This window comes from Anopheles coluzzii, chromosome 3, assembly GCF_943734685.1.
Source record: "Anopheles coluzzii chromosome 3, AcolN3, whole genome shotgun sequence".
Classification (NCBI taxonomy): Eukaryota; Metazoa; Arthropoda; class Insecta; order Diptera; family Culicidae; genus Anopheles; species Anopheles coluzzii.
In genome coordinates, this window is record NC_064671.1 from 3,210,469 (window position 1) to 3,233,314 (window position 22,846).

The window sequence follows — 22,846 nt, forward strand, 5'->3', positions numbered from 1 at the left end:
AAAGCTGGCTGACGTTAATGTATATTACTTTTGGAAAAGCAGCTCTGTTTTACGCCGCTCCACCGCGAAGGGCAATGGTAAATCAATTTTGTATCATTTTGTATTTTCTCCTCACTCGCAGAAAGCCCCTGTTTCTCTCTTCGCTTTATTACAACCTTTTGCTACTCGACCTTTTGCTACTCGATGCTGCTGCTGCTACCCACCACCAACATAAAACAGGATTTCGTGGCTTTTTTTTGTTGTTGTCGTTTGTTACATTGATGTGTCTATAGAGCGTGGTGGTGAGTAATGGCGTTGTGCTTTGGCGTATGCAGTTTTGTATGTTCTTTGCTGTCCAGCGTGTCGATATTCGAATGTCATTCACATGATTGAGCCCAGTCCAGAGCGGAGTATGCACAACGTGCTGTATTGATAAGCACAAGTGATTACAAAAGAGATTCTAACCTCTCGTCACCATTTCCATTGGTCAAAGTGAGAATAATGCATATTTGCTAGACATTTCTTCACTGCCCCTCAAAAAGCCCGTTTGTGTTTCTCCTACGTCGTGAGATTATTATGATGAGTGACAAACCTTTCCTTCGATCAACAAAGGCGTAGTAGGCGCTCCATAGTGTGTATGCATATACAACACCAGCTGGGGGTGCAGATTAGTAGGAAGGAAGTGATGGGATGGCTTACGCTACCGGGGTAGGCTTCTAATTGAAATCCTTTGAATAGGAAATGAGCGTTTTATCGTCTGATGACACAAGATGATGAATAGCAAACAAGAAACTACACCGTACAACCGCATACATGACAAATTGAGCACCAAAGGCTGGTTGGCTTCTTGCTTCTTGCTCTTCGGCACCGGTGCTGCAGTCAGCATTCAGCCAAGGCTGTGTGATTCTTGCACCGGATTCTTGCACATTCCGTTTGATGTTTTCCAGCTTATCAGTGCAAAACAATTAATTTCAAAGCGGCATTCAAAGCGCTAGGTGACAACTGTTCACACTTACTGCAGTACTTTGCATTTTTTGAATGGCAGTTTGAAGCTGACCTGAGAGTAGCGATATTATTGCACCCACTTCCTTTGCGTTATCAATCAGCAAAGGTTATAACACCTCCCGGGGGGGGGGGAGCAGAAGGAAATGCTATCCTGTTCTTGCTTTTTATCAAAGTGATATATCATGTGGATCGTGTATATATCAGGTGGGCTTATGGTGTTCTTTCTCACCAATACATCAACACACAATTTGACGGTTTGTTCAATAACAAAATCTAGTATGCCTTGAAGTTTAAAAGAAATCTCACAGAAATTTTATGTGGTTTTGCTCAGGCGTAGCACGAAGAAAGAAGCCAAAAAAACTTACGTGGCATCCAGTTCTTGGATTAAAACGAAGATTTGAAGGCTATAGATTCCAAAAAAGAACATTTCCTTCGCCAAATTCTGATACATAGGCAACAATTATTGAATCCTTTCTGCCAGTAAGCAAGGAGCAGTGTACCAAACGAATCAAATATGATTTTATACTGAAAGTGAGTAATTTATCAGAGCATACATTCTTTGGTCATGTTCAACAGACCACCGATTGATCTCAAATTTCGAGTAAAATTGTGAAAGTTTTGGATAGCGTTATGAGTGAGTCCATAGAAAAATCATCAAAGCATCCAGTTTGCTATGGATCTAACTGTCAGACCAGGTGTTCTTCCTATTTTCGTTTTTAGACGTCAAATTGCACTGGATAAGCCCACCTGATATATCAACACACTTTACTTTTTATCTAGCGCACACACAGTAGTAGGCTTTGAGCTGAGGCAGCAGACAACGTTCGTATGTGTATTGAACATCTTCAAGGGAGAACAAACAACACCAATACATAAAACAAAACAAAAACAAAAATAAGTATCAATATTAAAACCAACATTGCACAAAACACGCTTTAGTATTAGCAAAGCAATAATTTTATTATCCTTTTTTTTGCACGTCCCTTTTTCTAGACACAGTTCATAGCACACACACACACGCACGTGAACCACAGAAAGATGGTTTCGCTGCCTTTATTCCTGTGTGAACACACTTAAGTGAAAATATTTAACCTTTTTCTACACTTTAGCTTCAGCACTTTGTGTAAAATTATTACTGAGAATAAGCGACGACTCCGGGCCGGGCCGTTCGTCTCCATCTCGATTTCGGTGTCGAAAAATGCCAACCAACGGTATGTACTCGCAAGTCGTTCTCCGTCATCTATATTTCATACCCTCTCTCTCTCCCGTCCTAGGGTTACAAAGAAAGTTGAAAATTAAAGAAAAACAGGTGGATTATATTTTGATTTCGAATGCTATACACCATCGGCCATCGGCAGCGGTGGCAGAATTCGGGGTACATACACATTAGTGATTGCCGTGGGTTTTGAACATGTACATCACCACCGTATGTCTTGCCCACCGTGTGATATCTGGCCACTAAGCACCAAGTGCATCCTGCAAATTATTAGTATATTATATTTTTGGTTTCGGCAAACGGCGCGGCCCAATGTGTCTCCGATGTGCCTCGGTGGCCTGCGTGGCCTTCTGTTTGTTTACCTAATGGACGGGCAGGGCCCGGGCGGGCTTCGGCAAACTTCGGCCGTATCGGCATGCGCCGAGTATAGGCGGAGTCAACGCCAATCTGCCAGATCTGCTGTGCTGTTCTGAGAAGTAGTAGCGCAATAGGGGGCGCTTCTTTTGGTGTACTTTTTTCTTCTTCTTCGGCTTGCTCGATTGCTAAACATACGCCGCTAAACTTCCTTTGCAATTTTCAAAGCTCAAATAAAAGTGCATACAATATCGTCTTGCACACGCGGTTCGTGCGGAATGTGCGCGACAAAAACGCGATCGTCTCTATACATAAGCAGTCACTACGAAGCCATCGGCACACTATTGCACTTATTGCGCGAAAGTTGCTTTCTTTGGGAAGATTGCCGCAAAACGCTAGGTATATAGCATGTGCCATAAATTGCAAATTGTATTCCATTCTTGATTATTTCCTTTCCACAAATTAATCTTCTAAAGCAGCAAACGATAAAAAATTTAAGCATATGAAATGGGGCTATATCTTCCGTTGCACAGTTATTCATATGGTACTGGTTTAATCTCAAATGCCTTTATACTTGCTTTTATGTGGTTGTGTTGTGGTGGATGGAATTATTCTTCCAAATCTGCATGTCAGTGTATAATTTATTCACGCCAAATTCACATTACTTATGAAACCCTGTCTTTAGAGACACACTTGTTTTTCGGGGGGTACGATCTATTCATTACAATTTAATCTATAATCTATGATCTAACATTGAGAAAGACGTAAAACAACTGGTTTCCACTGGAAAGTAAAAGAAAAAAAAATAAAATAACTTTGTAATCTTGAACGATACAACGCACAAACTATGATCGAAACGTTGAATATTGATCGATTTAAAGTTTCCCATTAAACAAAAAAATAGTTTTGTTCTCAATGTATAACTATGAACTATGCATATTTTAATCGTAAGTTCCTCTCGCTCATAAGGATGTTTCTTTATTACGCTTGTTATACGTCTTTCGACTGTGAAATCCATAACTTATATTTTTTTCAAAAATTTTCGTCAACTTGTGATCTTTTGCATCACCCTGTTGTACTGCCTTTTTTGAAATGGAACCATAAACGTCAAAACTGCTGCAAGCAACTGAATCTCAACGAAAGATGGACGACATTTAACGAAGAGTAGCTGTCAAACTTATCCCAAATGACGTACCAGTCGATCTAGCATTTTCAGAAATGTTTCCCGTCTGTTGTTCAATTGTTTGCACTTGCTGTAAACAAACCATAAGCTGTTGGTTTGTGTTTTTCATTTAATTTGACTTAAATATCTATATTTGCGTTGCTCAAAACTATTAAACATTGGTTCCAACTGCTACAAACCATTTATCTGACTGATAAAACAACCATTTGTATAACCTCGGAGTCTAAACGGCTCAGCACGCGATAATCACAACCAGCCTGAAAATGGACGCTATGGATGCGAAGGAAATTCTCAACCATTTGAACCATTTGGGCTATCGCAACATTACTGCAGCACAGTTGAAAGAATTTCAAAAAGGTAATCTGCAAGCAACACACTCCATTCCAGAAGCAGAATCAGTCTTTAAAACACCTATCCTTTAAAACCGTAGATTTGAAAAAGCTTATCCGGTACGATGCGAAGCCGTACAGCCAGATGGACAGAGAAAATGTGGAAAATAATACAGAACAAGGCAGCGTATTCGAACGATTGCATGCTGAAACAACTGCAAGCTATCAGGCAAAAATGGCTAAATCTTCAAAGCATAGTCAGCGTGCTGCACCTATAGATAAGGAAAATCATTCCCCAAACCCTAGAACTGTTTCTACAGCAGTGAAGGACAACAGTGAAACTGTCTGTAAGATGTGTAAGTACCATCAAACAGTTGATTGGTCGATTTCTATATCTAACTTAATTGTTGTATTCGCCTTTCCCAGGGATAAGACCAAAAAGTTCTCATTCAACCAAACGAAGTGACCCAGTCGAACTGTACCATTCGTACAAAAAAGAGTGGAATAAATTCAAACAGAACCTACCGGGCGAAAATGATCATTCCGAACTACGTTGGAGGATCAGGAACAAGTTACTGGGGGAGTAAATAAAACGCTACAACATGCTACATACAATACTCGAGGACGAAATAAAAATGCTTTATTTTTACGATTATTAATTGCTATGCACTGGTTTGGGAGCTTTATTTGTCATACTTAAATTTGCACATTTGTGCACGCGCATCGTTGCGATTCAGGTGCTCCAGCAATTTGCTCTCAACGCTTCGAACTGCATCTTCAGTTAAGACGACGGTGTTGTGTTTCAGCATCGAGTACACGTTCAAGCCGTACGTCGGCATTAAGTTGATGTGGTCAATGTTCTCCGCACTGATTGATATATTTCGGGAAAGAACATCGGTCGCGTCTACAAACAACACCGAAGGCCCCCACTGCCGTGCTGCAACCAAATCCTGCAGATACTGTGGATCGTCCGTTGGGATTTCCAAGTTTTTCACAACGTGCAAATCATCCTGAGCCAGCTTTATCGACAGCGTGGAGACTAGTCCCAAGACTCGATTGAAGAAGGGCAGCATGTAGAAGTGTGTGGTCGGCGATCTTGGACCGTGTGCAATACCACCGCCCCTCCACAGCGGGGATCTGATTGAACCGTGGCGAGCCCTTCCCAGACCCTTTTGAGGCCACGGTTTCCTTCCGCCACCACGCACTTCATTTCTAGTTTTGGTGTGTGCAAAGCTAACGAATCGATACTTCCTCTGCCATTCGATGTTCTGATGCACGATATCAATTCGCGGCGATGCACCGAATACTGCATTGTCCAGCTCCACGATTCCCGATTGAGCCGGTTCTACCGTGTCCATGTTTTCCAACCACACTGCCCGGGACGGTCGCCATTCGGCTTGTGCTGCGGTGGCAACGGCCGGGTAAGAGTTGAACCGAACGAACCCATTAAGACCGGTTATTTTCAACAAATTCCCCAACTTTAACATTCCGAATGCTTTGTTTCGTAACGCGACTCCCGGAAGTAAACAAACATTTGCCCACTGACAAATGTGCGAGCTATCAAAATTTCCATGACGTCCATTCGATATGTCACAACAAAGATACGGGTTTCGATATGTATTCTTTTATTTTCCGTATTTCAAACGCATTTGGCGTTTGTTTAGAGACTTGCATAGAATCTGCGAAAACAGTTTTATCAATTGCCACGTTTTTGTGCACGATTCTTTGTTTGGAAAAGGGAGAAAAGCATGATTTTTATGTTGCACTATGGGTATGCAATGCAAGATATATGACTATAAAAAACTATGGGTTAATACAACCAGGGCCATAATTTGATACACTCAACTCCCAACATGCGTGATAGTACATGCTTATGTTTTGTTGGAAATGAATACTTACCGCTCCACGTACCTTTGCCGAATGGTTTTTATCTATTTTATTTGTTTTATTTTTATCTCACACAACTATTCAAATATCACCTAAGATATGTTTATGTACCCTTCAGTATAGTCAAGTTTTAGATACCCATCAGTACCCAAAATTCCTGCACTACATGAAGCAAAACTAGAGTACGCACTGTATATGCTGCTGGTTCATACGATTCCGTCATGTTTGACGAAGTATGCTTCACACTCACACACCAATGCTCATACATAGATTTTGGTTGGTTGCGCGAGGTTGTGTTGCGTGTGCTCTCTCCAGATAAAGTTAATTATTTCTTGTGTGTTGACGTCGTTCGTGTGAGATTCTAGCAACTTTATACATCCATTACGATCGTAACGAACGGAAGCCCATCGTGGTTGTATTTCATAAAATCTTGACGCCCCAACGTACGCCATTTTATGACATTAATCACTATTCACATTCCACACCCGCGAAACAATTGCTTCAATTAGAGTCGCTAGTGAAACGCGTAGAAGTTTCGTAGAAGAATAAAGCTTATTGTGAAAAAATGCATCCAACGCGGGGATCGGCAATGAATAACGTTTCGATTACAGATTCTAGTGGTCAGCCTATGTCTGATAAAAAGGATTACTGTGACAGTGCAAATACTGATTCCGGGTTTCTTTCCGGGCATAACCTCAACTCGTCTGAGGATATTGTCTCGGAGGAACAACACCGTGCGGTAGAAAATAATCAAAATATCGCCGGATCGCACACCGTTGGTGCAAGTGAAAAACAGCCCATCGAGACGGAAACCGACCTAGACTCCGGGATGATTCCAGACGAGGAGCTAGAGTCCGGCAATCTGGGCCTGATGGACATCTGCGAACGTTTCGACCGTTTGATGAAGCGCGACTGGATGAAAACGTTTCAACAGGATGAATTTGGCGAAACGTAAGTTCGATGATGCTACCAGCAGCCCCCCAGCTTATCACATTCGTGTTTCTGGTTTCTGGACAGTGGCGTAAACATGAATTGTTTTTTCCCCCTTCTGTGTGCTTTACAGTCAACTGCACTTGGCAGTCTACGAAAGGAATGAAGACCTTATTTCCAAGCTGGTCGCAAACGTTCCACAGCAGTTTCTGAACATTCAGAACGATGCCGCGCAAACGGCACTGCATTTGGCTGTCCTCACGGAACAGCCAAAGGTGGTGCGTCGATTGCTGGTCGGTGGTATCAATCAAAGCATCCGGGATATGGATGGTAACACTGCGCTTCATTTGGCCTGTAGTTTGGGGCGCGCACAAATTGCCAAAGAACTGCTAACTCCATCGGCGTGTTCCGAGCTTTCGCAAGGCGTATCATACACAAAGCTGCCCCAGGATCTGGAACAGTGGAATTACGACGGTAAGTCACCCCCAAAAACACGGTTCCTGCACTATTCCCTTTTATGGTCAAAGCGTCGCGTTTCTTTAATAATAAACCCGGCTGCGAATCTGCTGCATCAGAGCAGGACAGCTATGAATATGGAACGAAAATAGATGGCCGCATCCAGTGGGGGCATCATGGGGTTCGGACGATCTAATTATAAAAAGAAGGGCGCTAAAAATACTAAACGTAGCGCGCGATCAAGTCATCTGCGCAAAATCGTGTTTATTTTGGTGTCTTTAAACAGTTTAAGAATGAAAATGAATCATGTAACTAGTATGCGACTCTCAGCAAAGGGGTCACAGCACACAGAAGCATCCAAGCAAGCCACCCATCCCGAAATCCAAAACCCGACATTAACGTTACCGTTTGTCAAGTCTGGTTTTGGAGCGTCTGGAAAACCCAAACTTTCTACGTCGTGTCCGTGCCCCGTGTGTGTGTTTCCCACCTTTACAGAAATCCCATCCTACCCATTCCACTGGGAAATACGGGGCTCTTGAATTGCAATAGCACAGTCGAACCACCACACACGTTATGTGTTGGGTTTTTCCCACTGTTTTGTGTGAAACGTCATGCCAGTACGGGTGTACACACCACTACCATGAAAGAGAGAGCGCGTGGACGGGCCATTGGTATTTGTGCAAGCACACACTCAAACAAATCGCAATGTTGTCCACCTGTACGACTTTTTCAAGCGTTTCTCGGTGGGGTTGGTTTAATTTGTTGCTTTTATACACATATACAACACAACCCAACCGAGCGTTTGGCTCAATGATCTTGCTTTTGCCCTTCCCACACTATTCTGTTCCCAAATATATTGAAGTTAATTGATGATGTGAGGGGTTTTTTTTTGCGAAATTCCACAAAGAATGTTGTGGGAATGTGTTTAACAAACACTAAAAATGGCATTTAAAAATATTCACTTTAATTTACAGGCAAAACTTGCGTGCATCTTGCTGCGGAAGCTGGCAGCATGGAAACACTTCGATGCTTAATCAACGCTGGGGCTGATATAAACGCTAGGGTAGGCTACTCTGATCATTCAAGCAATTTCACTGTTTTGCTAATAACGTTCCGTTTAATTGCCCGATTTTAGGAAGGAAAATCTGGCATGTCCGCTCTACACATCAGCATTGAAAAGGGCAACGAAGAATTGGCCAACTTTTTGCTGGATGAGTGCCCACTGTTGAGCTTAGAGGCTGTTACCTATGCTGGCATGACGGCTTATCAGCTTGCACTTATCCAAGACAAGCGGATCTTGATTGGTGACCTCACAAAACGCGGAGCAGAGCAAATTTCCCTTCCCGCGAGCGACTCCGAGTCCGATTCTGAAGATGAAATGGTAAGCTAAAATGTGTGTAGCATATATATGGTAGTAGAAACATTGTTCAAACGCTGTAGTAGAAAGATTAGATACAATTGCTTCCAATATTTCGTACAGAGATCTAACATAATGTACACATTGTACATGTTTGTGTTACAGTGTGAGCTAAGAGGATATTATTATTATTAAAGCACGTTTGCTTAAGGAGAAATAAAACAAAAACAAAAGCGTAGTTGGTACAAAACTCGTCCCCCCGAGCAGCGGTTTGAAGCTGTTCGTGGAGAGGCTAGAGGCGCCCCGCCAATCCCCTTTTTTAATTTGTTTTAAATTCTATGCTTCAACAAAATTACCCACTATATGCAGAGCAATACACATATTGCCTGTGTTATCAGTGTAGCTCTCTACTTTGATTTTAATACCTATGGTTTCACATTCCACAGATCAGTAACTACTACGGAGCGAGTGCGTTCTCGGCAACTTTCTCGGGATTATCGGCAATCAATGTGTCGTAGAGAGCCCACTGATGTTTGTCATCATTAACCCGAACGGCTGCGCTTTAACAATAATACGTACAAAGCTTTTTAGAGCGCGAATTGATAAAGCACACTTGCACAGAACTTGAACGAAAGCTGTAATGTAAAATAAATGTGACGATTCTTTCCTTCTAATAAGTGCCTTATGTAAATTGAACAGGATAGATACACACCTGCAAAGGCTTGTGATGGACTTTGCATAGCTGTAACGAACTATGATTTGTTCATCTGTTACGAAACAGCAGTAGCGCAATTATTGTAATATACAGGTCACACAATATCTAATGTAAAACTGCGAGAGACAAAAAAAACTGTAAACCTTCCTCATTCATCCTGTTGGCAGCGGCCCGTTCCTGACCAAATCGATATAAAAAAGTGACACGTGTTTAGGAATTACCACCTAAAACCTTCACACACACATACACAGAGCCATTTTAAAGCCTTCACCTAATAAAAACAAAATCTTACTGACGTAGAGAACAGCATAGACATAGACCAGTATACATATATTATTTATATGGTTTAAAATTAACTTGTAAGAAAATAATGTACATGCCATGATTAATGTGGAGCAAACGGACGGAATAAAAACAACGCTAATCAATCCCCGCGTCATCGATCTTATCGGACAATTTATTGCTAAGTGCTAAGGGAGAGAAATGTTCGCCGGATGTTTGCTGGATGCGATTTTAATGGTTTATTTCAAAACAATCTTCCCCAACATTCACTACCAACAACAGCATTTTATTCATAAAATAACATGTGCCGTATAACGTTCGACTGTGTGTTTTGAACATATAAGAGAAAAAGGAATAACAAAATCATCCAATTCACGTTTCTGATGCACTAAGAGCTAACTAAATCCCCATTGTGTGAGTGTGTGTATGTTAATATAATATATGTGTTAGTGTTATTGTGTGTCGGTGGTTAGTTATATTGATGGCACCCTAGAAAAGAGTATATTGCAGGCTCAAATCGCAAAGCTAACTTATGCAACGTTCTGTAGATAGCCATTACGGGAGTATAATTCTCTATAATTCCGATCCGATGGTTGGTAGCGTGGTGCGTGAAACGGCAGTGGCGCAAACTTGGTTGACTATTTTACCGTTTTCCTTTTTTAGCGCTCTACTTTGCAACGCCCGGGTTGGGCAGCTTTTCCCAGCTCGGTTCGATGCCCCAGATTTGTCGCGCATACTCGGCGATGGTACGATCGCTCGAGAACTTGCCGCTCGTTGCAATGTTGTTGATGGACATCTCCAACCATTTCGGTTGATCCTGTCAGGAAATATGCAAGTTTTATGTTTAGTTTTGAGTAGTTTTCACCCAAACGCAAACACACACACAACATGTATGGTACGCATCACTCACCTGATACACGGCCGACACGCGATCTTGCGTTTTAATGTAGGAATCGAAATCAGCAAACAAGTAGTAACGGTCATACTTCAGCAGCACATTGGCGATATCCTGGAACTCATGGGGATTACCCGGGCTGAAGAATCCGCCCTGAATCTGATCGACGCACTGCTTGATATCGGGGTTGGAATTGTAGTAGTCATAGGCGTTGTACCCACGGCACTTAAGATCCTCCACCTCCTCCACGGTCATACCGAAGATGAAGATGTTCTCATTGCCCATCTCCTCGGCCATCTCTACGTTGGCGCCATCCAGCGTGCCGATCGTAAGGGCACCATTGAGCTGGAACTTCATATTGCCCGTGCCCGATGCTTCCGTGCCAGCGGTAGAAATCTGCTCGGACAGATCGGCTGCCGGCATAATCTTTTCGGCCAGCGTTACTCGATAGTTTTCGAGGAAAATGACCTTCAACTTGTCGCCAACGATCGGATCATTGTTCACCACATTACCGACCGCGCAGATGAGCTTGATGATTTGCTTTGCGATGTAGTAGCCCGGGGCCGCCTTGCCGCCAATCATGATCGTACGCGGCGTAAAGTTGGCCGTTGGATCTCGCTTGATGCGATTGTACAGCGTGATGATGTGCAGACAGTTCAGCAACTGCCGTTTGTATTCGTGAATGCGCTTGACCTGAATATCAAACATCGAGGCCGGATTCACTTTCACACCATAGTCCCGCTCTAAAAGCTGCGCCAGCTTCAGCTTGTTCTCCTGCTTCACACGTGCTACGGCCCGCTGGAATGTAGGATCCTTGGCCCATTTCTTCAGCTGCTGCAGCTGCTCCAGATGTACCGGCCACTGGTCGCCGATCTTCTCCGCGATCAGATCAGACAGACCCGGGTTGCACAGCAGCAGCCAACGGCGCGGCGTGATGCCGTTCGTTTTGTTCTGGAACTTTTCTGGCGTCATCTCGTAGAAGCTTTTGAAGATGTCCTTCTTAATAATCTCGGAATGGATCGCCGCCACACCGTTCACAGCGTGCGAACCGACAATGGACAGGTTTGCCATGTTGATGCGCTTCTCGCCATCCTCCTCCACCAGCGACAGTGCCCGCATGCGCCCGAAATCGCCCGGGAACCGTTTTTCAACTTCTTGTAAATGCAAAAAGTTTATATGATAAATGATCTCCAAATGACGTGGTAGAATGGACTGCAGCATCGAAACCGGCCAGCGTTCCAGTGCCTCCGGCAGCACGGTGTGATTCGTGTAGGCGCACGTGCGCACCACAATGTCCCACGCCTTCTCCCAGCTTAATTTTTCATCATCAATCAGAATGCGCATCAGCTCCGGAATTGCCAGCGAGGGATGCGTATCGTTCAATTGAATAGCCACCTTGTTGGGGAAGTCATCGAACGACGTTCGGACGGCATCACGCGACCCAAACTTGGAGGCCTTGTAGCGACGCACAATGTCCTGCAGCGTGGCAGCGCACATAAAGTATTCCTGTTTCAGGCGCAGCTCCTTGCCCTCGAAGAAGTTGTCATTGGGATACAGCACACGCGAGATGTTTTCTGCCAAGTTACGATCCAACACCGCCTGAATGTAATCACCATCGTTGACTGTGGGAAAAGAAGAAGAAGAAAAAGAACGGTTCATTTGAGTGCTCGCACATAATAGCAGCATTTCAATCATAAACAACGATGGCAACCTTTCAACAAACAACCAATAAAAAGGCCCCTTTGTATCTATACTTACAGAACTTCAGGTTGAAATCAATCGGCGACTTGGCAGACCACAGGCGCAGAGTATTGACCACATTGTTTCCATACCCAGGCACCGGATTATCGTACGGCATAGCGAACACGGTCTGTGTGTCGACCCACTTCTTGCCCTCCGGTGTGTCGATCACGCGGCCATAGAAATGGATGGGGATCATGTACTCGGGGCGAGCCTTCTCCCACGGATTGCCATAGCGCAGCCAATCGTCGGGCTCCTCCACCTGTTCGCCGTTGCGAATCTTTTGTGCAAAAATACCATACTCATAACGAATGCCTGTAATTTGGAATTAATACAGAAAAAAAAACCGTTGGTACTTTTATACAGAAATGCTGCCGTTACAATCGTCCTACCGTAGCCGTAGGCGGGCATTCCAAGCGTGGCCATGGAATCAAGGAAGCAGGCAGCCAGCCGGCCCAAACCACCGTTACCCAGGCCGGCATCTTCCTCCAGCTCCTCCAGCTCCTCAATGTCCAGCCCAAGCTGGTACATGGCTTCATCGCAGGACGTTTGAATGCCAAGATTTATCATGGTGTTTTGCAATGATCGTCCCATGTAGTATTCCAAGGACAAATAGTACACGCGCTGTTGAAGAAAAAAAAACAGTGGAAAAACAATACATTTTAATCGTTGTCGGTAAAACTTGATTTAATTTACTACACGGAGTTTGCAATCAAATACAACGCCGCGATCCGCTAGGAAACGGGTTTGTTTTAGCGATCGCGATTGTAAGACATAATAATTGGGTCATTGTTATCGCATGCACCAGTCAACTGTGCCATCGATTCCTATCACTATCACGCTAACTAGTGATAGTGGCCGCAAATAGAACAAAACAATCTCTTATCACGGTAGACACACACATATGATTCTGATTATCTTATTGGCAACCGGGCTAAAGGTTCTAGCCGAGGCGCCCCTTGTGCGTCCTTGTGGAAGAGGAAGAGTTGTATTGCCCTATTTGTTCATTTAACGGTGGTCATTTTAATGATGAAGATGGAATGATAAACCATGTTCCAACTGTAGATTAATCTTAAATATTGCACAATTAATCATCCCGTTGTAGGAAAATTGGTAAAGCTTTGAAAAAACGATGGGTCATTGTTCACAATTCAAATGAAAAGAGGTACTAAATCAGAATAAAGTCCTCGTGATCACCACCACCACCATTCGTTATACAGGTTGCCATTGAGGCACTCGGCACACCGCCGATACCCACCCTTCCTCCCCCCCTTCACCTGTTCGCCACCACCCCTTCTGTGTTCTATTCTATTCACTGACAACTAGAGGTCAAATATCGAGTTCATGGAGCACGACGAGATCGTTCGTGTTTGGTCGTCGTCGACTCGTAGGGCTTATCCGTACAGGAATTATGGCAACGACAAGGAAGTGTGCGGGTGCGAATTTCCTTACCTTGGGATCCTTCTCGTAATAGTACTGCTGGGTTCTGATCCATCTTGAAACCAGATGATCCTTCACCGTGTGAGCCAGCGCAAAGTAATAATCACGCACGGTGGCTACATTTCTATCCTTTACCAGCGTGTAGTGAAGATGCCGATTGAAATCCTTCTTGATCTCGTTCACATCCTCCAGCTGGGCGATGCCGCGCACACTGATTTGTTTCCTTTTATCGACGTCCGATTGTGGCTTCGACATTTTGCAGGAAGTTGGAGGATCTTGGACTTGGAAATATCTTTGCAAGCTACCGTTATGGGAAACCGAGACACTCACACACACACTCCACACGAACACGAATCACCAGAGGAATTGGAAGTCCGACCGCGGACCACTCTTCGAGATTAGTGTTCAGAAAATGGGATTCAGGCTGGTTTCGCTACTTCTTCGGTCACCTTGGTGAAGGTCAAACATGCGCTGTGTTGTTTTTGTAGCTGTCAATACAAGAACCTTACAACAGCGCAAGAGAGTGTTTGCATTTGTCGTGTTCGATTCCGTGCGACAGCTGCTGTGTGTTGAAATTGATTTGATTATATCACATATTGATTGCTAACGATCTTCAGAATGATGGTTGCTTTTGAAATTGTTAAAATGTTTGTATTTTTATGTATTTCTACGTGCTTTCCCTTTGTAGATTATGATTTTTTTTTAAATATTTAGCTGCTTTTATATACATGCTGACGTAGCTGAAAAAGGGGTTACAATTATTGTAGCCTGGCTCGAGGAGACTTTCTTTCTTCTGGTGTACATTTTATATAACACTTTTCCCAAAATGAGGAACGGGACTTTTCAATAAATGTAATAAGAAAGCTATTATTACGTGATTGGTTAACCGATGGAGCAATCGATTGATTGGTTCTTTCATTTCAAAGCCCTTGAACACATTAACCCCCATATCCCAATGGCAACGGCTACACGGTATGAAAGGGATTGTTATTAAGATAGAAAGGTCTGTAGTTTTATTTTCTAGCTATGGCGAAACATTTACTGTAATGCAGATTATTTTATCCATATTTGAGATTTGTTATATTGATTTTTGTTTCCGATGTTTCTATACTTTAATTTAAGCATGTGCTGTAAATTCTACATGAAGTGTTGTATCGACCTCCTATAGCTTTTGCTCCTTTTTCTTCTGCAATCAAATCTGTCTGTCGTTACGGAAGGCAAGCGAAATTTTAAAAACATAATAATAAAACAACGACGATTTGTCAAAGTTTCGCGAACAACGTAATGATGGTGAGGAGTTTAACCAAAACCATGACATTAAGGCCGTGCCAATAAAGCATACGTAACGCTCAATTTCATTACAATCACACGCAATTTCAAGGTATGTTATATTTTCTTATGAGAGTAACACTATTTCTTACGCCAAGAATGCGAACCACATAATCTCAATGACGACTCTATTCGCGCACGCGACACATCCATAGACTTCTTGCCCCGACTTCCGCTTTTGTTCGTGTTCCATTTAAGAACTGCATTATTAGTGTTTTGTTCGGAAGTCTACGGTAATTTTAAATTTTGATTTTCACCTCTTGTAGTAAAACTCGTTCGATGATGGCATTACAAAGCAGATTCAAACAAAATAGGTGGCATAAAACTTCAAAAGCAAAGTACAAACAACAGCAAGTATTCGAATGCTAATAATATCTTTTTTAGCAACTTTTTCATTGATGACTCTTGTTGTGTCTGTCTGTGTGTGAGTGTGTGCCTTCAAACACGACGGCTACTTGGTTTTACTTGGTTTTCTCGGTTTCAGTTTTCTTGCCCAATGGGACAGCTGCCTTCACTCTGCAAAGAAAAACAGCAAATAATTGTTACGTATGTTCCAACTATACTATATTAAGGGTTTCATCTTACTTTTCTGTGATTTCCTGAATTTTGCTTCGAACCATCTCTAAATGGGTGTCAATGGACTGTTTGTTGTTTTCGTAAACTTTTGGCAAGGTGAACAGAGCCACAAATCCTAGAATGATTATTGCAAATAGGACAATGTTAAAACATTTGTTGTTAAATTGCAAATGTACAGATTTCTGGCACTGGAGGAGGAGCTCCAAGCAAATGCACTTACCGATCATAACGCATGTCATTCCATTGAACAGTGCTCCAACATATGTCAACCAGTACAGCAAAACTCCAAATTTGATCGAATCTACGAGATCCTCTACCAAAAATAGGCGCCTTAATCCGGTCACTAAAGCGTTCACGTGAGCCACAGCAACGGTAGCCAGCTGTTGTACCTTCTCCTGCGACAAGGTAAGATCCAGTTCCAAGTAGTCCCTGTAAAAAAAGGCAGTGTTTAAGCAACACCTACTCTTATCTTACATGCACTTGAACAATTACTTGAATGGGTGACCCTCGGAGGTTTTCTGCACGGCCTGCAGAACGTTCTTATAGATCCGGAATGAGATAGTTCCGAACAGTAGCAGCAAGGATAGGTACGAAAATACGCTGATCAGCGAGAACAGCGACATGGCCAGCAGGATGGCAAGGCCCCCTCCGAATACCACCGCCGATTTCTTTACATCACGCCAATAGATAAGAGATTCCACTGCAAAAGAAAGATAATAAAAGACAAATAATTGTGATGTCCACTGCTAATCTTTGCCAATTGCAGTAATGGTTTATGCACGGATGATTGACCAAACACACGTTTAGCTTATCAGTACGCGGGCCCGTGGGCCCATATTGACACGTTGCCACTTGCTCGCTCGCTTGCTCTATCCTTTCTCGATCGACCTGCAGAAACGTCCTTTTTTACAGTTTTTAACCTGTATTTACCTGGACCGCGGGGCGGCAAATCTAGACGATTGTAATGACCATTTCCATTGGAAACACGCGAATTTTGTCGTTTAACCATTTTGATTTCAGTTCTACTTCCACCGCGTATGTGTCGACGAATGCGAGTAACGAAAGACCAACTTCCAACTCAACACTTAATCCATCCTTCTTCGTGCTTGATCTTCAAGCTTGGAGCAGTGTTCCCAAACTCTGCAACTGCTTTCATTTTACAGGTAGCAGGTGTCAAACGTGAAGCATACGTCTGGCATAAACCAAACAGCCAGCCTATGCTGCACCTATTCAGGTAGGCGCTGAAAGCTATTGTTGACCAAACACACACACACATTTTGCCTGGCGGATTAATCTCACCAGTGGAAACGGATGCCCTTTTCCACTGGTGCAACACAAAACTATAAATAGTGTGTGTTTGTTTAATCGCACATTTATATTACAACCAAACGGGACACATATATCGTCTATCTAACCCTGTAATGTCTGTGGCGCGTGCTTTTACATAATTTTTTTTAGTCTGTACTTATGGAATGAATAGCATTGCTTACATCCATCTTTGGTGAAATCAGAAGCTTCTAAAACCAGATATTCTGCTAAAGCATTTTTCGCCATAGTTTCACTTTTCGGTAAGTTTGCTTTTGTTGACAAAATATATGATTCACCACGGCGTTGTGCCGGTTGTGTGCAGCACGGCAAATTAAATTTGCGTTCAAAGAACTCTCCCTGCGGTTGTCACTTTGCGGAAAATTACTGCCCGGACCGCGTTAGAACTTTAAATGTGTTGCCGCAGGGTTCCGTTCAATGAAAGGAGAACGTTTATTTATAGCTTTACTCTTTTTAACTATATGTTAGTCACTGTTTTATTTTTACAGATCTTGGCTTTGCTGCATGATATCTGAAACGTTCGGGCGGGTAGGATCGTGTAGGCACACTTTGACAATCGGCATTATGGAAGATTTCAGCAATCTTTCGTAATACAGTGAACGCTCGATTTTCCCGCACTGTAACAATCGAATTCATTTTCATTACTTGATGTGATTCTAAGTACAGTTTTGTATTTTTTTTAATGATATTTTGGAATTCAGTCAAGAGCGATTTTTTTTACATTCGACAATTGATGTGTCAAATTAGTTCAATAAACTCGAGGAACTGTCAAATTTAGAAAACTGCGTATCCACGATTCCACGCATACGAGCTACCGCGTATATCGGGGACTATCTGTACAGTTTAAATTCACTGAATTATTAATGAACAATTGAAGCATTAAATTTGAAAAGCGGATTTTGCATCTTGTCAAGGCTTTTACTTCGTTAGCCTGTACGTCTCCACAGTTTTGTTGTAATATGTTAGTTAAAAGATTCATTGACAAATAATTTAAATTGATATTTTTCGGACATCTAATTCCACAAAGCGACTTAGCGGACAAAGCGGACTTAGATTGACCCTTAGATGTTTTCAATAAGCGTTAGTTAAAAATGTCAAAAAAGAGAATATGTACCAATACCAGGTTCTATGAACCAATATCAACAACAATCAATAGCAATCTTCAGCACATGCCCAACACTCGATTTAAAAAAATGACGTATTTATGTATTATTTGTGCTTGCCCTCGGTTTAGAAAAAAGTGCTTACCTTTAGGGTGTAGTCTCGCCGGATTGAACCACGTATCTGTAACAATACAAGTAACAAAGAATGTTATTGGTTTGATACAAATTAATTATTCGATATCTCATGATGTGATAGTTATTAACAATTTTAAGCTATCATTACGTACATGGATTCATCACACTGCAAATAAAAAGGGCTTTAGAAGATTGACTGCTTTCTTCCATTTGCTTGCTTATGCGTGAATGGCAAAATTTAATTTTACGTTTCGAAGTGCTTAATTCAGATGAGTCACACTTGATATCAAGGACAACTGCAGACAAAAGTTTCGGTCAACTTAACCTAGCAAATAGTTATTTTATCACTTTTAGAGCGTGTGTCTCTCTATGCAATAATTTTAATCAAATATCGATTTTTACATTTCCCTTTGTGTGCATGCGAAATAAAACTCATCCGCCCGTTCACTGTTGCACAAATACTACTGACCGAATCTAGGATACGTTTTCCATGAATCCCTTGCTTTGCAAAAGATAATGCGCAATCACCAGCACTGCGCATGCCCGAACTGTAGGCTCGAGCTTTTTCCCACGGTACCGGCATGCTAGTGTTAGAAGACGCATGATGTGTGTGGTTTTTTTTTTTTTTTTGCTAAATTTTTCTATTACTCACCCAGCCCGTAATCCTTAAACATTTGTTCAATCTTTATGCATTCCTCGGAAGATGTTGCGCAAGTAACGGTGGCTGCTACTGGCTCAGTAGTGTTGTTTTCTGTAGTACCATTCTTTTCTTCAAGTGGTGGTTTCATCTCTGGAACTGGAACTTCATCCGAAGACGGTGCAGAAGGAGCAACAGTAGCAGCTGACTCCTCGAACAAGGATGGCTTTTCTTCTACTTGCGGTCGTATGCTTGCATACGGATTCATGTAGTCACTTTCAACCTCATCCATGAGGTCAGCATTCGATGACTCATTGGCCGCCTTTCGCGGAGGTGCCGAAATTTGATCCACTACCGAAAATGGTTCGTCCTTATCATTTAACATTTCATCTTTGTATGTACTCTGGATCATAGGCATACACTCATCGAAAACATCACCATCTTTTGCTTTAACTTCTGGTTCGGTGTTACTGGAAAACATGATTTCCTCACGATTCTCTTCCATGCCAAATTTGTTGTTCAATGTACTCTCTGTGCCAAGAGTGGAACCAATATTTTCGAAGCTCAAATCTAGTAGAGAATTGTCACTCTTATCCTGGAAATTATCCATGGTTAAACTTTGCATATTTCTTGCTACCGTGTTCGATTCCAACTGTTCGTTCGTTCAGCAAGTAGCTCTGCTGGCTCAGGATACCAATTTTGCAAAGCTTCTCGGGGTGGAGGTGGAGCATGCGTATTACGATACTTTCAGATGTTTCAGTTGTCAAATAAATGAAGGAAGCATGAAGCTTTGTCCGTTTTGAATGTTCATCATAACAAATAGCAAGTAGCTAAAGAGGTGCTGAAAAATTGTAACAATTAAAGTTTCTATAATTACTGCGATTTAATTGAAAGAAAAACGTTTTTCAAGACTTTTTGTTATCTCGAAAAAAAATCGTTGTCGATATAGGACTTGCTAATCTCTTTGCCTTGCATATGCATGGCTCGGCCCAAAACAGCTTGAAACCAGCAGCGTGGAGTCAGAATAACGTATGACTTGAAGAGTTGTTTCACACCGGACGAACATGGCAGAGTGTTCGTGTCTTTTTCATAACATTGAGCTACAGCTGGACTGAGCTATGTTCGTCGAGCGCGTGCACTGTCAAGTTCGTCCAGTGTGAAACGGCTCGAGCGATTTTGTTGATCCAAGGAATGGTCCGACCTGACTACGCACTCTTTTCATTTGTTTGCGTGTGTGTGTTTTCGGCGAACAACCTACTTGATACAGGGTTAGAAACTTAGTTGATATTATGCGACCAATCCATTATAATCACCATTTAATTGCGTTTTTCATTCATTTGCTAGTTCAGTTTATGTGTCAGTACGTTTAGTGTAACACAAATTTAAATTTACTAGAATATTATAAACCACTGTTCTACCAAGGAAAGGAATTACATACGGTTTAGTGTAGAGTAAAACATGCTTACAAACCCTGCATTACGAACCACGCACTAATACTAACACACAACGACACATTCGCAATGTGAAAGAGCCGAGATTACAGAGATATTGGTCGCACCACCGTGTTTGACATTTTATAATTCAGTTCAGGTGCCGTGCGGTAAAAGTTAAGTTCGTGTTTGAAACGCGTCGTACAGGCGAATTATTGGTCTGTTATCTATTATGACTACCATAAATGGCAAACGGAACGGCGACATAATCCATCCAATGCGGACGCATGGCCATACTGGACCAAATGGAACCAGAAAACTGCATGTAAGTGTGGTATGAATCACTATATCAGATCCTTATCGTAACTAAAAACTTTCTATCGTCACAGTACAATGGGCTAAACCAACAAATGACGAGCCATGAACAGCCCAAATCATCGTACGAGCAAGTTCCGCTTCATACTGCCTGTTTTACCTATCTTGGATTCTATCTGCTAATGATACTGGGTATGAACACACCTTAAATTCTGCTGCCGAAATGTTGCGAAATTGCTTTGTATATAACATGCTTTCTTTTACACACGCAACACGCAGGATACATAAACCAACTGTTCTTCACACCGAAAGTAGCTACCGAAAAGCACAGGGATGTAAGTAAAGCGCTTCGACGATATTGTATTTTGTTCCATCAAAACGAAAGATTAACCAATGTTCTCTTCTGTTACGTAGGGCTACGTGCCGCTCTACGATGCGTTCGAGAAGTTCTATCTACGCTATGTTTATAGACGTGTGAAAGATTGCTGGAATAGGCCCATTTGCAGCGTTCCCGGCTCCGAAGTCGTTCTGAAGGATAGAATTACGAAGGATTATGGCTGGTCTTTTGAGTGCGTTCTTTAGCTACTAGCAGCACCGACCGAAGCACCGAGTGGAAAGAATGCATTTAAACGTTATGATTCACGCATCATTTCAGATTTACGGGCACGGAAACAAAATGTTTGAACCTAGGTTCATACAATTATCTAGGATTTGCCCAAAATGAAGGCCCCTGCGCTGATGATTCAGAGGAGTGCATTCGTACGTACGGTTTGGCAGCCTGTAGCCCGCGTAGAGAGCTCGGTAAGTAGTGATGATCTACAAAATTGCAATGTAATCCAAATATATACCTGTACACGTTATTGCTTTTTTTTGTACAATGCAGGAACAAATCCGCTGCACACTGAACTGGAGTCTCTGACGGCAAAGTTTTTGGGCGTTGAAGACGCGATCGTTTTTGGTATGGGCTTTGCAACCAACTCGTTGAACATTCCTACACTAATTACGCCAGGTTGCTTGGTTGTTAGTGATGAGAAAAACCACGCTTCAATCATATTGGGATTACGACTATCGGGAGCCACGCCCAAGGTCTTCAAACACAACAACATGAACGATCTGGAGCGTGTGCTGCGAGAATCAATTATTGCGGGGCAGCCTGGCAGCGGGAAGCCGTGGAAAAAGATTCTCATCATAGTGGAAGGTGTTTTCAGCATGGAGGGGTCCATCGTGAAGCTTCCGGAAATCATTGCATTAAAAAAGAAGTACAAAGCCTACGTTTACCTTGATGAAGCTCACAGCATTGGAGCTACCGGACCGTCGGGCCGTGGTATTTTAGAGTATTATGGTGTAGATCCTAACGATATTGACATTTTAATGGGCACGTTTACAAAAAGCTTCGGTTCTGCGGGAGGATACATTGCGGGCAATAAGGTAAGTTCCAGTCGCACAGTTGTGGCAAACGATAACTCTTCAAACCCCTCTGTGGCCATCCCTTTCTTTTTTTCAGAAACTGATCAACTTTCTAAGAGTACACAGTCACGCTCATTGCTATGCGAGTTCCATGTCTCCTCCAGTAACGCAGCAAATATTAACTTCCATGAAAATAATTCTTGGGCTCGACGGCTCATCGGAAGGCCAGAATCGCATTTCGCAATTGGCTAGAAATACGCGCTACTTCAGAAAACGCTTGGCACAAATTGGCGTCATTACCTATGGTCACGAGGATTCTCCCGTCGTCCCAATGCTTGTGTATCTGTTTTCTAAAATTGGGTAATTATGAGCACCTCACACACTCGATAATGCAAACTACTAATGCCTTATTTCTCTGTTACGTTTTGCAGAGCCGTGGTTCGAACATTGACCTCCAAGAATATTGCAGTGGTCGGCGTTGGCTTCCCTGCGACCCCAATCATGGAAGGACGTATTCGCTTTTGCCTATCGGCTGCGCACACAAAGGAACAGTTGGACTACGCACTCGCCGTCATCGATGATATCAGCAATACGCTGGGCTTAAAGTATTCCCGTAAAGCTAAGGACTTAAATCCCATTCCGTATTAACTGGACCATTTCCGGAAAAAAATATGTTGTTTTTATTCATTTAATGTTCTATGCAAGTAACATATTTGCAAATAAATGCATGGTAGTAGCTTTGAATTCCTTTGAATTGCCTTCAACAACAACACCAAACTGAACAACTGGAAAGAAATTGATCAGCATTCTCAGTTAGGGC

At 42.5% G+C, this 22,846-nt stretch overlaps 6 protein-coding genes across 9 annotated transcripts; 3 read left to right on the forward strand and 3 right to left on the reverse strand.

Moving 5' to 3' along the window:
* Positions 1–3,794: 3,794 nt before the first annotated feature.
* On the forward strand, positions 3,795–4,725 carry LOC120958320 (uncharacterized). Its single transcript, XM_040381035.2, has 3 exons — positions 3,795–4,094; positions 4,168–4,422; positions 4,493–4,725. The coding sequence occupies exons 1-3, from the start codon at positions 4,001–4,003 to the stop codon at positions 4,651–4,653; spliced, it is 510 nt and encodes a 169-aa protein (XP_040236969.2). The 5' UTR covers positions 3,795–4,000; the 3' UTR covers positions 4,654–4,725.
* Positions 4,677–5,748, reverse strand: LOC120958319 (39S ribosomal protein L4, mitochondrial). Its single transcript, XM_040381034.2, has one exon. It carries the CDS (start codon positions 5,551–5,553, stop codon positions 4,750–4,752), a length of 804 nt encoding a protein of 267 aa, XP_040236968.2. The 5' UTR covers positions 5,554–5,748; the 3' UTR covers positions 4,677–4,749.
* A 450-nt stretch (positions 5,749–6,198) lies between these two features.
* On the forward strand, positions 6,199–9,850 carry LOC120955925 (NF-kappa-B inhibitor cactus). The gene is made up of 5 exons (XM_040377164.2): positions 6,199–6,904; positions 7,017–7,357; positions 8,314–8,402; positions 8,475–8,720; positions 9,143–9,850. Exons 1-5 carry the CDS (start codon positions 6,519–6,521, stop codon positions 9,212–9,214), a joined length of 1,134 nt encoding a protein of 377 aa, XP_040233098.2. The 5' UTR covers positions 6,199–6,518; the 3' UTR covers positions 9,215–9,850.
* Positions 9,851–9,958: 108 nt separating this feature from the next.
* LOC120955919 (glycogen phosphorylase) lies at positions 9,959–14,213 on the reverse strand. The gene is made up of 5 exons (XM_040377154.2): positions 13,781–14,213; positions 12,721–12,952; positions 12,347–12,643; positions 10,604–12,210; positions 9,959–10,510 (listed from the first exon to the last, which is right to left on the reverse strand). The coding sequence occupies exons 1-5, from the start codon at positions 14,021–14,023 to the stop codon at positions 10,361–10,363; spliced, it is 2,529 nt and encodes an 842-aa protein (XP_040233088.1). The 5' UTR covers positions 14,024–14,213; the 3' UTR covers positions 9,959–10,360.
* Positions 14,214–14,752: 539 nt separating this feature from the next.
* Positions 14,753–19,557, reverse strand: LOC120955923 (reticulon-3-A). 4 transcript variants are annotated; one of them, XM_040377159.2, is made up of 6 exons: positions 18,890–19,557; positions 18,248–18,283; positions 16,166–16,373; positions 15,894–16,102; positions 15,683–15,788; positions 14,753–15,613 (listed from the first exon to the last, which is right to left on the reverse strand). In XM_040377159.2, exons 1-6 carry the CDS (start codon positions 19,497–19,499, stop codon positions 15,559–15,561), a joined length of 1,224 nt encoding a protein of 407 aa, XP_040233093.2. In that variant the 5' UTR covers positions 19,500–19,557; the 3' UTR covers positions 14,753–15,558. The 4 variants fall into 4 exon arrangements, with proteins under 4 accessions (XP_040233093.2, XP_040233094.1, XP_040233097.2 ...); XM_040377160.2 differs by lacking the exon at positions 18,890–19,557 and adding an exon at positions 18,390–18,698; XM_040377163.2 differs by lacking the exons at positions 18,248–18,283; positions 18,890–19,557 and adding an exon at positions 17,164–17,506.
* An 824-nt stretch (positions 19,558–20,381) lies between these two features.
* On the forward strand, positions 20,382–22,770 carry LOC120955920 (serine palmitoyltransferase 2). The gene is made up of 8 exons (XM_040377155.2): positions 20,382–20,629; positions 20,694–20,811; positions 20,899–20,954; positions 21,034–21,188; positions 21,275–21,420; positions 21,503–22,047; positions 22,124–22,386; positions 22,458–22,770. Exons 1-8 carry the CDS (start codon positions 20,537–20,539, stop codon positions 22,672–22,674), a joined length of 1,593 nt encoding a protein of 530 aa, XP_040233089.1. The 5' UTR covers positions 20,382–20,536; the 3' UTR covers positions 22,675–22,770.
* The last annotated feature ends 76 nt before the right edge of the window (positions 22,771–22,846 follow it).